This window comes from Abramis brama, assembly GCF_963993115.1.
Source record: "Abramis brama genome assembly, chromosome: 18".
Classification (NCBI taxonomy): domain Eukaryota; kingdom Metazoa; phylum Chordata; class Actinopteri; order Cypriniformes; family Leuciscidae; genus Abramis; species Abramis brama.
In genome coordinates this window covers 3,044,848-3,062,210 of record NC_139980.1, presented here as the reverse complement: position 1 = coordinate 3,062,210, position 17,363 = coordinate 3,044,848, and the positions used below count along the sequence as shown (strand labels likewise).

Below are 17,363 nucleotides of genomic sequence, written 5' to 3'. Positions count from 1 at the left end.
TCATTGCTTAGCAGCGAGTTTATTCGTTAAAGCACTGTTTGTGCGTGCAGGTAACACACAAACATGCACAGAGAATTTGCATTGAAAACCACTTACAATCAAAATGACCACTGAAGGTTTAGCTCAATCCCGTATGCAAGAGTGGATCTGAGTGGGACTTGACTTGCTGCGCACGATAGATAATAGAGACGAGCTTATTTTGAGTTCTGCAGTGATGTGAAGCACATAAGCATCGCTACACCTGTGCACCAAACTCTGCTCTTATCAAACCTGCTGATTTTCTTGCTTCTGTGAAATTCACAATGAGATGTTAGGCAGAATGTTCAAGCTTCCGGTGATTTTCCATACAGTGATTATTGCTGGCAAGCTAAAGGACAAAAAACAGGGTTTCTGCGGGCCTTAATTCACCCGAACACACAAAAAGCAGGCCTCAAATTAGAGCTAAAGGTCATGGCATTAAATGTTGCATGCATTGCAAAAAATAAATATCTTCCTCTGTCCTGTTTTCCAATATAAATATCTAAACATCTTTGATACAATTACTTGAGATGCAAATGTAAAAAGTTTATGCTTAAAACAAGAAATATTTCTCAATGAGTTATGAAATATCCCTTTGATTGGCAGATATTTGTTCTAGCTTTAATCATAAACGCGCTTCATTTTGATTAATTTATCAATTTAATATATATTTTTTTGTCATTATCAAACAGCAAATGTATCTTGATTTAAGAATCTTCAGACATTTGTTCTGGAAAACAAGACAAATATGCTGATGAAGAACATCCCTTTTGTGCAGTGTGATCAGAAGGTTCAGTAACATATTTATATATTCTAGTGGCTGGGAGAAGAGAGAATCAAGCTATTTTTGCTCTGTAAAATGAATTAAAAAGTGATGGATATCTTCTGGAAGTTGTTTTTCATATAGAGAACATATTGATGTCCTCTACGTGATCTTAAATGTACCTTCATAAAACCTGCAGAAACCCTGAAAAAGTACCACAAAAGCAACCCATACAAATCATGCACTATAATCCAAGTCTTCCGAAGACTCTCGAGTCTCACGTTTATCACACTTGCCAAGAGCATGAGAGAATCAGTGTTTGGGTTCAACAACATCAAATTTGGTATGACTTAAGGCTGCAATCTTGAATTTAACACAAACTTTTAAAAGCTTAAAGGGACAGTTCACCCAGAAATGAAAATTCTGTCCTCATTTACTCCCCTGGTGTTGATCATACAGGTTTGGAACAACTCGAGGGACAGTAAATGACGACAGAATTTTCATTTTTGGGTGAACTGTCCCTTTAACAGTATAAAACATCACCCTCTTCCATCATGTGGAAAAGCATCTCCTTATTGTTTCACAGAACAGAAAATAAATCATGACAAAATAGTTATTTCAGGTGAACTACCCCTTTGCATTATGAAGTTGATTTCTAACATTTTAACTTATACATGTAAACTAGTTCAGACTGTAAAGTCTGATTAGAATATTTTTTACAAATGCCCGTTAAAACACTCACTGCAAAACTCCCATGAACGCACACCTGAACGCTGACCAGTCGATATTAACGTTGCTGTGTTGCTTGGCAACCGTAAACAGCTTAAAGTCATAGTTTATCGACTAAATCACCAGCCAGAAGAGTTGCTTTTCTTTTTACATTGTTATAATTATTCATAAATGTAGCTATTTATTGAACATTGGTGTCTTTTACAATATTGCTGCTGCCTCTATAAACACAATTTGCACATTCAGTTGTCTGGAATACCTGATTGTGATTGAATAATGGCAGCACTCGGTGATTTGAACATGTTTTAGTAATGACGTTAAAGTGAATAATTGATCCAGACAACCAGTTTCTCATATTCTGCACTTTCTTCACACAAATTAAACTAATTTCAACTTTCAATACTTCATGTCCATTTATTTATTTGGTAAGCGTCCAGGAATAATCGTTCTGCTTCATGTAGAAGGTTTATTCTGCTATAATGACCAGCTAACTGCACATTATCCCACACTAAGCCAATCGAGACTGTGTTACACTGATTTGACCACGCTTAAAGAGGTTTGCTTTGTGTCAGACCACAGAACATCCCATAACCGTGGTCAAATCCTTCTAACATGGCCTCTCGTGGCTCCTCGCTCAACTCTTAGCATCTTTAGACAGAGTTATCCAGCGGTTTATTCTGCCTGGGCAGCACATGCTTCAGCTGAAAACATAAGCCGCTACTATTGAAATGGATTTGTAGAGTGAATTGCACATTATATAGCAGTGAATTAAGTTTTAATAACAGGCTGGATTCAGCACAACGGCCAACCCTGTGTTGTGTTTACAATACGCTGAGATGTAATACTGAAGTCATCACAAGAATCAAAAAGAAAAACTAACAAAAAAAACTGCATTCACGCAATTCTCAAACTGCAGGCATGAAAATCTCAGCACAAGCCCAATTCCACTTTTTTTCCTTTTTAAATAAAAGAATCTGATCAATACATCCATCTTTCATGACCGTCAGACTGTAAAGGTTATGGAAATTGAGCATTTATAAATGCTCTCCTCAGTGAAGTCCATTTGGATGTGTGTATGTATGTGTGTGTGTGTGTGTGTGTGTGTGCGCGCGCGTGTGTAGTGTGATGAGTATTGCCAGGTCATCCTTTCAAAGTTCATCCCTATAAAAAAAAACAAAAAAACAGAGAAAATAAAGTTACTATGGACATCAAAGATACACAAAACATCACCACTCATATGTGCATACTGTATAAACACAACTCATGCAAAAATGTGTTTCAGCAATCTTGAAGATATCAAAGTATAGGCTGTGTTCAAACTGCAAGCAATTAGTTTTTCAAATCCGATCTTTAGGACTGATAGTCTGCACTTCGCCTCTGATGTCAGAGTGGTGCAGGCATGACATCACTTTGTAGGCCGAAACGCTGAAGCGAGTTAGCATTTTAGCACTTCCGGTTCCATCGTCCCGAAGTCAATGGGTTTTGTTTAAATGGCTGAAATAAGGTCTGTGGTGAACACAAGCTCAATTCACTTCCATGTTTTATTCTACAACATAAAAGACATCCGTATTACCCCACTCGTGATGTTTTGAAGCTGTTACGTGTCTTGAAAAAGACGGTTGCTAACAAGTGTCTAAATGGGACTAGAGGCTGTCGAGGAGATTAAACGTCATCACACTGAACATGTAAACTCAGTCCATCTTTACAGCCTCGATATGCAAACTACTCTAACTCCAGCGTTCTGGGATCATGCTTTCAGATTAAAACTGAAAGAGTTGTCGGAAGCTTAGTGATGGTGAATTCGTGAGACCGTGGTGTAGTTTAAAGCCTACCTTTAGCTTTTTACTTCTGGCGACTGCATTTAGGCTTCAAAATTCATAAAAGTTGTGTTCATCCATGATAATTATCTTGATGGACAAAACGTGCAAGTATCATAAACTTCAGCTTGTTTTTAGCGATAATCCAAAAGCCTATGGGAAAATCCTACTGGGTTTTTATTGAGGGTGGTTAGAAAGTGACGTCACACCTACATCACTCTATAGACCTTACGCACCAGAGAAACGAGGGCGCCGCCATCTTTAGAATATTGTCTTTGAACTTCCGTTTTTGCGGTCGCTCTGTATATTTCTATGGCGCTGCTGTCCAGGAGTAATTAGCTTTTGAAGTGGATTTACTTAATGTAAAGTTAACGAAAGTTATCATGAGGACTGTAATGTTTAAAGCAGATGACTTAACAAATGTCAGTCGACCGGGAAGATTTTAAAACGAGCCGTTCATTAATAAACATGCAAAATTGCTGTGAAAATACAGACCAGAAGTCAAAAGACAACGAGCGCAGCGCTGAAAAGGGGCGGAGCTACATAAGGTCTTAGGATTCAGACAGTGCAGTTGTACATATCTGGTGTATATATTGGTCACTATGATAATGATGTAGGCGATGCCTGAAATGGTCGGTTCAGATGCATTTTTCCACTGCATTTGCATCATGTAATGCATTATTTTACACATTCACTTGGAAATTTGAAGGCTAAATTAGCTATTGTGCTAGGGTCAATATAACACTATAGTCAATTCAGTTAAAATCGAACTGATTTCAGGAATGACTTTCAAGGCACTGAGTTTTAATTGATGTCATGGTTGGGTTAATTTAATGAAAGATATCACAGTGTTTTTTGCTGTTCAGACTACAAAACCCTCACCAGATTTGAGTCTGATCTGCTTTTTAAAAAAATGGATTTGAGCCACCAGAGTGAACAAAGCCATAACGCCAAGTCTAAACAGGTTTTGAGTTGTTCATGCTTTCACGTCTCATCATTCAGAAAGCATTTTTGAGGGGGGGGAAACAAACAAACTCAAGCCCATTCCTGCAGTAATTTAAAACATTATAATATGGTTTAAGGTCAAATCAGGCTGGAGGGTTAAAGTAAAAAAAAGAAAGAAAACTGTGCAGCTGTTCATCATGGTATGGAGCAGCAAGACAGAGGTCAAGCGGCAAACGCTCTGTCAGCTGCCCCGGACCACACGCTTCACCTGTGCCCTAGAAGAGAGAGGGGACAGAGGACAGAAGTCACTTCCACCTTGACCACTGCTTGTCTTTGTCTGTTAAAGGCACGTAGATCACGCCCATCAGTGGCTTCATTTTGGTACTGCCATCCTCCAGCTTGTCGTACTGCTCCAGCATCTGGTTCCCTCCTGCGGGGCCGACGGGCAGGATCAGACGCCCGCCTGGCTTCAGCTGGTCCAACAACTGCAACACACACACACACACACACACAACCCTCTCAAGAACACATCACACTTCACCCTAAAATCATAAGAAAGAAATATACGCATGACACTGATGGAAAACTAATGAGAATCACTACTGAATATTATCAAAGTCCTTTTCATTCATGTAACTCGACTCGGCGGCCATCTTTGAAACGCCTCTCGCGCAGCTGTTTCAGTCATGCAAGTGCAACTCTTGAATCTCTTTGAATGGGGAAACACAAAATTCTCCAAATCTGTTCACCAAGCTTATGATTAAATTTCATATTTGAAATCAAGTTCATTTCGATTACTTATTTAGAAGAAGGAACTTATTCCGCCAAACTGTGCATTGCAGTTTCTCCCATTCATAGTAATACGAGTGCATCGTCTTTCTGTATTTAAAGTCTTTAGTATAATTGCGGTGTCCAAATACCCCCACTTGTGGTCTTGGCCACTGGAGAGCGCGTGTACACAACAGGAGGGGCGCGAGGCTAAAGCGCATCCCATCATGCATTATGTTCGGGAACTTGCTTACCCCGAAATCGCGTGATGTCGAGGAAGACATTCCACTGTAATTTAAATGAATTAGATATTACATCTGGTAGTAAAACAAAGTGTTGCACATTTTATTGGAGCAAAGATAAGTAGGCTATCTATGTGTGTTTTGTACAACATTTGCAACTGCTTTTTTATCACTTAATTAGCGGCACCACAATTTTAACATTTTATCTTCTGTTAGTCACATAGCGACTACTGAACAGACATTTAGAAGTTTATTTTACAATGCAAAATATTGAAAATAAAATAAAGCTCTGTAAACACTTGCATTTTCTGCAAGACTATAAGTGTGTCCCATTGTGTGAGCAAAAGTTGTACACACTTCATGCCTACTTGAACACTTGGGCCGAATACAGGAAATACGTCATGCAAGTACACAAATGGTCAAGTGCAAAAGACCGCAAGTGTAGGTATTTGGACAGGGCACTTGTGTGACGAGTATCCCGAGTGCACTTCAGCGTCGCCCTGTAATGACGTCTCATCATTGATCAGCAGCCAGGAGCCAGTGCTGATCGCCCACACCTGTGCTTCATTAAGAAGAGAGAATATAAGCAGAGCATAGAAAGAAAGAGCTGGTTCACCACTGCAGCAAATGCTAATATAGTGTGTTCTCTCGGCCTCTGCTTCTCCAGATTCAAGTGAGGATTGACTGATCAGCACTGGACAGCCACAGACCTTTTTCTGCACATCACTTCATCAACCCTTGAGCACAGAACTTCATTCTTTTATGTTCAATAATCAGTAAATCAGTTTGGTTTGTGTCCTCATTCAACCCTCCACAAATGGGAATTACAAAAAAAGTCAAATGTCTGGAGGTGTTACAAAATGGACATTTTGTGGAAATACGTGCTTAATTGCCATGAAAAAAAAAAAGAAATCACAAAGCCGAAAATCTTCAAGGTCCTAAACAAGGCTTTATTTCCTTGATGCAAAATATAATGTCTTTCTTTTTTTTTATTTCGGGGTGGAATAACGACATGGATGTGTTTTCCTTAAATTCTTCCACACAGAACAAGACAGAAACCCACTGACTTCAAACAGAAATAAACTCGTGTTTAGAACATTGTTGGCATACGCTAGACCTTAAAGGGATTGTTCACCCAAAAATGTTCACATTATTCATCGTGATAATAATTCTCCAAATCTGTATAACATCCTTTTTTTTTCTGGGGAACACAAACGAAAATATTTTTGGAAGTGGAAGTTTTGTAAATTTGTAAATTGTGTTCCAAAGATGGAAAAAGACAGAATATGTCTCAGATGCAGGGTGAATAAATGATGACAGAATTTTAATATCTGGGTGATTTATTCCTTTAAAGTTCCTGCTTAAGGTGCAACAACATCTTGGTATGAAAGTGTGTTTGTGACTCAAAGGAAACGTACTGCTTGTGGCACTGTGGGAGCTGCGGCTCCGACATGTATGGCGTCATAAGGTGCTTCTTCTGGAAGGCCCATTCTTCCATCTCCAACTGCACACACACACACACACACACACACACACACACACACATTATTACACAACACCACAGCTGAGCCCATATAACGGTTCTGTTCTGTCCCTATAGTGCACTGCCTCCCTCTGAATATAACACACTGCTAAATGACAAAAATAAATACCTAGTCCCACACTTTTTTTGGCAATTGCAATGACTATGAGAGAAAATCTGAGGAATGGCTTTATGAAAATATTAAATATTAAAAAAGAAAGAAAATGTTAATAAAAAAAGTGATTCATTTCTTTCCTAGCTACAAGTATTATTCCAATTCCAAAATCCAATTTTTTCAGAATTCCAAATTCTATTTTATTTAAGTTTTTTTCAGGTTTTCAATTTCGAACTTTCAGACAAACGTTTGGTCTCATTTTGTCCGAATGGAAATTGGGAGTATTTTTTTGGTCTTATTTCCAGAATACATTCATATCTGTGCTTATTAGTGGTTGTTTTTTCCCTGGTCTGCCAATACATGTATTCATTCACGTCTACATAGAAAAAGCCCAGTGTTTGATCAGTTCAGTACACGTACAGTCGCAGCTGTAGTGCTGGTTTCACAGACCAGGCTTAAGTCTAGTCTCAGACTAAAAAGCATGTTTGACCTGTTTAACTGAAATCAACTTGCACTGACAATCTTAAAATATGTCAGTTACATTGTTTTGTCTCGAGATGCACACCAGCAATGTTTTTTGTTTCTAAGGCACGTTTATAAAAGCTACTTAAATGTCCTAATTGAACTAAGGCCTAATCCTGGCTTAATCTAAGCCGTCTGTGAAACCAGGCATATCATTTTCTGATGTTTAAACTAGGTTATAATATTAAATGCAGAGGCGGACAGAGTACACAGCTACATTACTTGAGTAAAAGTACAGATACCCCTTGCTAAATTTTACTCAAGTACAAGTAAAAGTACTACAGTCAGATGTCTACTTAAGTAAAAGTACTAAAGTACTTGTTTTTAAAAGTACTTGAGTATCAAGAGTACAAGAGTACATTTTCTAAATATTGCATTACTACTGCCACAGTGCTTAGGCTACATTGGTAAACACAGCAAACACTTGAAGCGAAAACTATCATTAACTTGTTCAGAAAATTGAAATAGTCTGGCGAGGTGGGGCCACGGCTTGGCACATTCCAGGGATGCAATATTTTTTCCCCAGGATGGTAGGGGAAGACTCATGAATATTCATTAGGAAAGTCATCCCTGATTGGTCTGATGACCTACCCCTAACCCCACCCCTAAACCTACCCGTCACTGGGGTTAAGACCAATCAGGGATGACTTCCCTAATGAATATTCATGAGTCTTCCCCTACCATCCTGGGAAAAAAAATATCGCTCCATTGTTTCGTCCATGGTTTCGTCTCTTATGTAAATCTGACCATGGAGTTGACTTTGGCGGAAAGCTGAAGGTGATTGCTGATAGGCTGTCCCAATCAGTGGCGCCTGCACAATCCAATCACATTTGAGAGGGTTTCCGAGATGTTTTTTTTTTTCTTTTTTTTTTAGAAGAAGTAACGGGTACTCACAGTTATGGATAGAAATGTAGTGGAGTAAAGAGTACAATATTTGCCTCTCAAATGTACTTGAGTAAAGTCATGAGTACTCCCCAAAAATGATATTCGAGTAAAGTACAGATCCCTCAAAATTGTACTTAAGTACTGTACTCAAGTAAATGTACTCAGTTACTGTCCGGCTCTGATTAAATGAACTTAAACAGAAAAAAAACTGTTGGCCAATCAGTCAGAAATTACATTTTTCTGCATATCTAAACAATGAACACATTATAAAGAACATGATGTAAAACAGCCAAAAACAATTGAGAGACCAAAGGTGTGGACAAACCGAGGAGTCTGATTCTCCCTGAAGAGATCAAACTAGGGTCATCCTTCTTTACATTAGTCTCTGAATCTTCCACCAGCTCCTTTATATGATCAATGCCAATCACCTTCCCCGTCGGCCCGACCTGTAACACACCACAACACATCCGCTGCAATAAACACATACTATGGGTCTCCAAACTGCCAGAAGTAAATACATGTAGGCATGAAATACATACACAATATTCATCCATATCTAATAGCAGAATTATTACATTTATTCATTTTTACATGAATCCCTTTCCCACTGCAGGAACTTTAAAGGAACTACTAAAAAATAAAAAGATTGAACATACATGATGAACAAACCCCAAAAAGAAGAGTCACCAGCGTCCATATGTAAACCTGTTGTAGCTGTTAGTTACTCAGGCTAATTTTATACCACTAAATATGGAGAGGCATTCCAACAAGTGGACAAGCAGCGAGGTACAGTACAAGCTTTACCAAGCGTTTATTACTACTTAATAAATGTCTTCTGAAGCGAAGCGTTCGTGTAAGAAAAATATTCACATTTAAAGCTTTATCGTCTAAAATAACTAGCTTCCGGCAGACGGCCAACAAAAGTCGACTTACGTCAAAAGAGTAACTCTGACTCTGCAACCCTCCATCATTTTGTTATGTTTTTGCAATTGTATCACGTGTAGAAAAAACAAAAACGTGGTTCAGGAACTACATACACAAACATGTATTTATTTGTATGCATTTATATTTATTTGTATGTACTTGTAATAATAAATATAGCAAAATGAAAGTAAAACGGAAAATAAAAAGGACTAAAACCAACAAGAATAAATAAATGAAAGAATAAGAATGCAATAATATATAATTGTAGGAGTATATAATTGTATTTTTTAAGTAGTCAATAAGAAGAATTCATAGCTCAGAACTTAATTCTCTGAAAACCGAATAATTTTAGGTCTCTCCATGTGTTCACTTCTTTCTGCAGGTTTGGTCCTCTGTACACACACACACTGTTTAACTGTTGTAATGTAGAAAGATAATTTATATGCTATGATTGTTTGCATTCTATTCCATTACAATTAATTTAACAGAAAAAGTGAAAATCCTAAGCAATCCCATGTTTGCAATAGGAAGTGAAGTGACTCACCATTCTGGCGAAGCAGACGGACAGGATTCCCGAGCCGGATCCCACATCCAGAGCCTTCGCTCCCTCATACAGGTGATCGTGGAGGAGCTCGAGAGCGTATGCGTGCTGCAGCACACAGATGAGGGGTCGTCAGCACCTCAAACAGGCCAACCACGGCTAATACAGATCATGAGAACTCACAGAAGCAGTTTAACTTACCATATGAGGTGCACTGATTGTTGCTTGGTAACCTGTACGAAATTACAAAACAGACCTTCATGCCAAAAAGAAAACACGTCAACAGAATCACCAGACTAACACTGAGCACGTTTACACGCACACCAGTACTCTGATGACGTACATCAGCTTATTGAATCAACCTGTCGTCAGGGTATACATGCAAACTGCAAATCAATAACCCGACAACCACGTCGTTAACAAGACTATCAATAAATCAGGTTATTTCCCCGTGGTGACGTCACAAGTACGTCACGAGTATTTCATTTGTTATGTCAGGAACTTGTGAAGTTAAATAAAGATGCTGCATTTTGACTGTAACGCTTCTACTTCTGCTTTAGCACGAGATTTCAAGAAAAGAGCGTGATCAAGAGAGTGAGTGTGCGATACATCTCCTCCTCCCTTACTGCAACACTCTCGCTCTGTCTGGATGCACTTAAAGGTGCAGTACGATATTTCCCAAAGTCATTGCTGAACATTGTTGATATTTGAAATGAACCCAAACAAACAAGCCCCTCTTCTATGGAGCGAATTATGTGCCATAATTAAACAAACAAATCCAGCATTTTGCAAACAAACTCGATCTGCTTTGCAAAGGAAAACTCGACTCACAAACAAACAGAAAGCAATGTGCAGGTACAAAGGTCAATTTGAGTGAAAATGCAGTGGAGTAACAAATATGTATTGTGTTTTACAAATATAAATAAATGAGCCTAGATGATATTTCACAAATTAATACAAACCATCCTACAAATTGCATGTAACCTTTGAACAAATACCAAATCTAGTGCATACAAATGCATATCTGTCTGTTATGATTGTGTGACACTTGGCTTTTTATGAGATCTCTCGGCTCGATTCATAATTCGTTCCATACCTCTCTTCATTGCGCCGCCTCCAAAGCTCACCCTCCAATCCTATCCGCCTCGCTCCGAGTCGGTCTCGAACCCTTATCGCTGACATGCGAGGCGACTGCACTAACAAGGACACTAAACAGTAAACACTGCGTTCTCTAGCAGTCGTCAGCCTGCACAACTCTCACTAGCTGGCCTCCGTTACACACGCAACGCAAGAGTGGATGTCTATTTATCGAAGCAGAAGTGCAACAAAATAAAGTGAAGATGATGAACAAACGAGAAGGAAGCACGAAAAAATAGACATACCGTATTTTCCGGACTATAAGGGCGCTTTCACACTAGCACTTTTGGTGCGCACCCGGGTTCGAATGACGTCAGAGTTCGGTTCGTTTGGATGATGTGAACGCTGTTTTCCGAACTCGGGTGCGCACCCGCGAACCGTACTCGAGTCCGCTTAAAAAGGTGGTCTGGGGTACGGTTCATGTGAACTCGGGTACGGTTCGCTGCTGATATGAACGCAATCGTACCAAATCGCGGAAGTGAACCGCTATTGATGACATATAATGTGGTGCGTGCCTGCGTGCGTGTGTTAAAGGTAAACTGTAAAAGGGTCTATATACACTTACCTTGACGAAAAGCGGGATTGATGCACTGCAAGCAGAGAGATGATTTCTGCTTGCCTCCACAAAAATTGTCTTCGGCGGACATCCCGCTGTCTTTGGAACGGTTTTAATACTTTTGCGGCAGACAGACGCAAGTGTGTTTCTGTATCTTTTCTTTGAAAACAAAACCAAAGGTTCAAAAAAAGAAGAAGAAATGTGAAGCGAGCAATTCTATCCATTTTGACACTTTTTCATAGCGGTTACCAAGCAACACGTGTACGCGCCAGCTGCAGTTTGATGATGCAAGCGTACCGCGGTTCGGATACAAATAATATAATGTGAACACAGTCCATCGGGGGCTGGGGGAGGGGGGAAGCAATCGAACTCGGGTTCGGAACAGGCAATCGAACCAAGTGTGAAAGCACCCTAAGTCGCACTTTTTTTCATAGTTTGGCTGGTCCTGTGACTTATATTCAGGTGCGACTTATATATCAAAATTAATTCAGACTGAGATGAACCAAGAGAAAACATTACCGTCTGCAGCCGCGAGAGGGCGCTCTAGTTGGCGGAGTTATTCAGAAGCGACACCATATGAAGAAAATTCAATGGATTCAGTGATGTGGAATGAGATTGCGGGAGCTTGGTGAAATTGTTTACTGGTAACTTGCTTGTTGGACTCGCTGGCTTATGTTAATTTAGCCTATTCAGCCTCCCAGGTATATGTTCTTTATGCTATTGTGTAGCTGAATAACTGTTAATGTGTTGTGTTAACATACCGGACACCTACTCAGCCTGTTGTTCTGTGTGCTACTGTGTAGTTGAATAACTTGCCTTTCCAGATTAAATGTCTGTTCTTGGTCTTGGATTTTGTGAAATAAATTTCTAAATAAATGCGACTTATACTCCAGTGCGACTTATATATGTTTTTTTCCTCTTCATGACGCATTTTTTGACTGATGCGACTTATACTCCGGAGCGACTTATAGTCCGGAAAATACGGTAGATACATGAGTAAATACAAACAAGAGTTGGTTGTTAGTTGCCAACAGTACAGCAGCTCCAGACAAATGACCCTCAAACCCAGTGTTACTCACATGTGGAGCAAATCAACGCAACCTCTGTGTCTGTTTTCAGGCCTTCCCTCTTCTCTCTCTCCAGCGCTGGAAAGCTTTGCTAATATTAACACGGGTCCTAAAGCTCTTTCCTGATCATAACCCTTCATTTTCCAGTGATTTCTTCTGAGCTTTTCTCTTTTGTAATGTCTCTCGGCCATCTCTCTTTCTACAGTCTTTCTTCAGATCTCCCTCTTGCTCGTTCTCTCTCCACAGTCATACGCCCCCTAATGCTGATTGGCTACACGTTTGTTGTTGTGTCGGTCCGACCAAATTTCAAACAGCAATTTTCAAATATCGCTTACCACACCTTTAAATCCACAGTAAGGACGCGTTCCTGTCACACATCACACACACGCGCACTTCAATAAGCTGACAGAAAGCAGGTTAATGCGTTTACATGCTGGGCGAAATCGAAGTAAGGGCCAAGAATCCAGCTGTGGCGATCAGTCTATGCGTTTACGACCTTCCTCCGATAGAGGAAAACGGGTTAACACGTTTACATGATCATGTGGTTAAGAGCATGCATGTAAACTCACTCAGTGCGTCTACAATAGAAGGGCCAGACATCACATTGCTTTATAACAGCTTGAAGACGTTAACACACAATCATCTTTATTAAAGGGGACCTATTATGCCTTATTTTGACCTATTATGCCTTACAAATTATAGTTGTTCAAAGAAATTCATTATTTTTCACATATTTAACATTATTACAGCTCCTCTCTCCCCAGTCTGTTTTTCAATGAAGCCCCTCCTTCCGACATACGAAATGTGCTGTGACACCTTAGTAACCGTGATGACATCATCCATAGCAACGAGATCAACCCCGCCCTTTCTCTTAGCTTAAGACGTCTTCTCTCTATTCCATAGTAAAGTTGGTCTCAGCAGCTTTGTGAATAGGTTTTAAGAGAAAACTTTTACCTAAGAACATTAACTGCTAGGAGAACTCTAGATGAAATGCTTTGTGAAGACGGCCCCAGATACAGTAGCTATCCAATCAGAAAAAAACGCATGTAGTGTGTAAACAGACAGACAGAGAAAATGAATCGTCTGAATTAGCTGTGCGTAGCAGCAAAAACAGAAACCGGGTGTTTCATCAACGGAAAATGAGTCTGAATGCACTTTGGCCACATTGGGCGCTAGAAGTGTAGACTTTAATGAGAGCAATACAGCTGTAGATAACATGGTGTCAACAAAATGATAACTCTGTCTGGACTGGAACTTACCTATAGATTGTGGCGAGTCCATATATGGATTACATCTGGAGAAATGAGCACGGTCTGTGGCCAACATAACTTCATATACACGGTCCGATTTAATGATCCCATTCTCTGGACAAAAAACACAAACACATTCATATAGGTTATATAGGTTTCATACAGGTTTATACCTGTTTAAAGGGTCATGAAACCCTAAACCAAAATTTCTGAGATTTTAACAGAGGTATGTGTGTTGAACACCATTGAAGACAATGTTAGCATCTGTTAGATTTAATAGTAGGGGGAAAATGGTTAAATTTTAGTTTTTATATGCTATTTTCGTCTTCCGGGTTTAAAACCTTCATTGTGTCCACGTCACAGGCTGTGACGTGGCAGAGCACTATAGTACTTTGATGACTCATCGGTGTCTCATAATTATAAATGAGACTGAGTTTTTTATCCAATGAGAAGACACTTTCTCTTAATTATTCATGACACCACGTGGAACTTTCCAATGACAGACATGTCAAACTATGATATCGCGTAGTAGATGAGAGAGGTAATTTTTTTATTTATTTTCAAATATATGCATTTATAGTGTGTATATAAACAAATATATATTTTATAATGACATAATTATACATATACATGTGCATTTATATGTTTTAAATACAATTATAAGGTGTCAGTGTATTTCATTAGACTATAACTTTGCCAGCTATAAAAAAATCTAGCATTTCCTCACGTTTTACCACTGATTTTTAGTGACAGTCGATGACAGTTTCCCCCCTCTCCCCTGCCGTGCCATACCACACCCTCTCCCCTCCCTTCTTCTCACAGCCACCATGCCCAATGAAGTTGCATTTTTCAAAAAGATTGTGAGCTAGACTTGAGCTGAAAGAGGGGGGTGTCGTGACCCTTTAATTGTGTATGAATAATGTACAAGCTTTTTTCAAGATTGCTTTCAAGAGATTTCCAATGGGACTCATTTGCAGCTTCACAACACTTGGTGATTGTGTGAACAACATTCTTCAAAATATCTCCTTTTGTGTTCTTAATCTGATCTCAGTCATTTACTAATTTGCGGTATCGGAAATACTGGAGCAACAAAACCTTGTGGCATGCCAGCAATCCTACGCTGGTATTCAAAACCTACTATTAATAACAGTCTGTGCCTATTTGAATATAGTAAATACTACACATTTACACTCACAGACAGAAGTTCTGAGACCTTTTAATAACTTAAATAATTTTTTTCAGAGACAAAATGTAGTTGTGCCAGGCTAACTATTGGGAAAAGTCCAATGGGGGTGAAAATTATATATTTAAGGCTCAAGGGGAAGTAGAACCGGAAACTGTTCTTTACTGTTCTTAGTACCGTTCGTACCTAAATACTTGATTACCTTTTTAATCCAAGTGACCTTAATAAATTACACAAACTGCACAGTGCAACTGAATTAAACATGTTCCAGCACATAATGGCGAGAGAAACAATCGACTTCCACTGGTAGGAAGTCACAAGTTTAATTCTCAGGACTAGGAGTTTGTTCAAATCGCAAACCCTAAGCTACAGTAACAGTGATACTTGAATTAGCAAGCACCACTAAATATAGCACACTGACCACTTGACCTCAGGATAAAGCCAGGAGGAGTTCAGGAGGACGGGTTACATGCCAAATGAGTATTATTAGTCTCTCTGGCCAATGGTCAACAACTGTTAGATTAGTTAAAAACACTAATTAAATGCATGGATTAGATGCATTCACAGAGATTGAGCCAAAAGTATACATTTATAAAACAAAATCAGATTTTAGATTTCAGGAGAACTAAACATTACATAATAAATAATAAACGCAGCATTAATAATAAAGCTCAAAGTACTAAACTGGGTGACGTCATCATACAGTGACACGTGGTGTGCCACGCCCACTGAACAACTCCTCTATTAAAAACTGCACATGCAAGCATTAAACGACGAAACATTTGTACAATAACTGTTTCTTGCTTTCTTATTGTATACAAACTACATAAGTTATACCTGCAGGAACGAGTAAATTCTAGATTCAAAAGATAAACGCCAAAGGGTGCAACTATGTGAAGAAAACCCACATGATATCTTTGTTGCAAAATAAGAACCGAAATGAGGCATAACACATTTATCACAGCCATTATATAAACAGAGCTGACGATTTGCATGTGGTTTGCTGAGTGACGAACACATATTAGACTGCTAGCGGCTAGCTAACAAAATGAAGAGCACTGAAGCACATCGTAAGTTTTAAACAGCTGTCGTGTGCTTGTCTGAAATAACAGCACACACACGCACGAACAACGGTGAGATGAAGTCATCCCATGCTATCCTCACACACACAGCGCACTTTCCCCTCGGATGCAGCGCAATGCTAGTTCACACAGAAACGCACTTTCCCTCAGCGCACTGAAGTAAACAAACCCGCGTTACTAAGCGAAGCGGTGAGCATGACTGCTTTTGCTCTTTTGATCCCGCAAGACGGGTTGGACTCACTGCGGAGGTTGTTGACGAGCTCCGCATGGCTCGCTCCTCCGGATTTCCACGCCATGACCGAACACACTCTGCGGATCAGGTAGAGTGCGGCTGTCAGCGCCGCGCCTGCGCACAACGCCCTTCCCACGACCGTTACCACTTCCAGAACCGATACGTCACCAGACATGTCCCGTTACTCCCGTAACGCTCTTAACGCTCATTCATTCCGCACGGTCATGTTTTCAGCCGTATTATGATCACATTTGTGTGCATTTTCAGGCTTGGCGACTCTAGATAGCGGTAGATTCGCTCTGCTCTGCGATACCAGCTGGAGGACAGCACGAGCGCATTATCAGGGTGACGTAAGGGATAATGATTTGGCACGTTTTCTAAATGCAAATCGAAATACATTTCTAAACTTAATAGTGGAATGAGGTAAATGAGAGCTATTGGCATAAGGGATTAATAAGGCAGAGTGTCTTCTTTCTTCTCAGTTTTTAAATTTTATCAGTAAATAACGCAGAAGTTCTGCGAATACGTCACTATAAGACAAAAAAGTTTCCAAATTAACCTTTTTCATAGACTGTGATTACAAGTTTTAATGGTCATCAGCATTGTACATTTTTTTTGTAGATTTAAATGTTTTTATTTTAACACTAAACTTTTTATTATATTAACTTTCCATCATCCATCATCTGACTGCTGTTATCAGTCTCTCTATTTTTTAAACTCTTTTTGAAAGTTGTGAAAACACTATGTGGAGTTTTTCTTTTGCTATTTGACCATAGTATTTGACCAAATGGGAACACAAAAAATATATTTAATGTTTTCTCTCATTCATCGCTGTAGAAGTTTACCCAACAATGACGACTTCCGCTTCCGAGAAACCCGTAAATGTGAAAATGTTCTATTTTATTTATCTTCGCTTCATGAAGCTTTACTTAAATGTAATACTACTACTACTACTACTAATACCGGTAATAATAATAATAAGTAAAAAATATTACATTATTAATGTGCCGTGAAAATCTAAAACTACTAGGGTAACTTATATTTTCTCTTTTTAAATTCTCTTTT

The 17,363-nt window shown here is 39.2% G+C and overlaps 1 protein-coding gene across 2 annotated transcripts; it reads right to left on the bottom strand.

Moving 5' to 3' along the window:
* On the bottom strand, positions 1–16,645 carry pcmt (protein-L-isoaspartate (D-aspartate) O-methyltransferase). Of its 2 annotated transcripts, none has more exons than XM_084090659.1 (8): positions 16,308–16,645; positions 13,811–13,915; positions 9,993–10,024; positions 9,795–9,899; positions 8,652–8,772; positions 6,701–6,786; positions 4,541–4,757; positions 1–2,671 (listed from the first exon to the last, which is right to left on the bottom strand). In XM_084090659.1, exons 1-7 carry the CDS (start codon positions 16,471–16,473, stop codon positions 4,578–4,580), a joined length of 795 nt encoding a protein of 264 aa, XP_083946785.1. In that variant the 5' UTR covers positions 16,474–16,645; the 3' UTR covers positions 1–2,671; positions 4,541–4,577. The 2 variants fall into 2 exon arrangements, with proteins under 2 accessions (XP_083946785.1, XP_083946784.1); XM_084090658.1 differs by having other exon boundaries at positions 4,588–4,757.
* Positions 16,646–17,363: the final 718 nt, after the last annotated feature.

What these genes read in the sequence shown, in the direction of transcription:
- pcmt (XM_084090658.1), bottom strand. Translation starts at nt 16,473, where the DNA reads ATGTCTGGTGACGTATCGGTTCTGGAAGTGGTAACGGTCGTGGGAAGG. An exon ending in GGACTCGCCACAATCTATAG is followed by an intron (nt 10,025 to 13,810) that starts GTAAGTTCCAGT and finishes AATTTCGTACAG; the next exon opens with GTTACCAAGCAACAATCAGT. An exon ending in CAATCAGTGCACCTCATATG is followed by an intron (nt 9,900 to 9,992) that starts GTAAGTTAAACT and finishes TGTGTGCTGCAG; the next exon opens with CACGCATACGCTCTCGAGCT.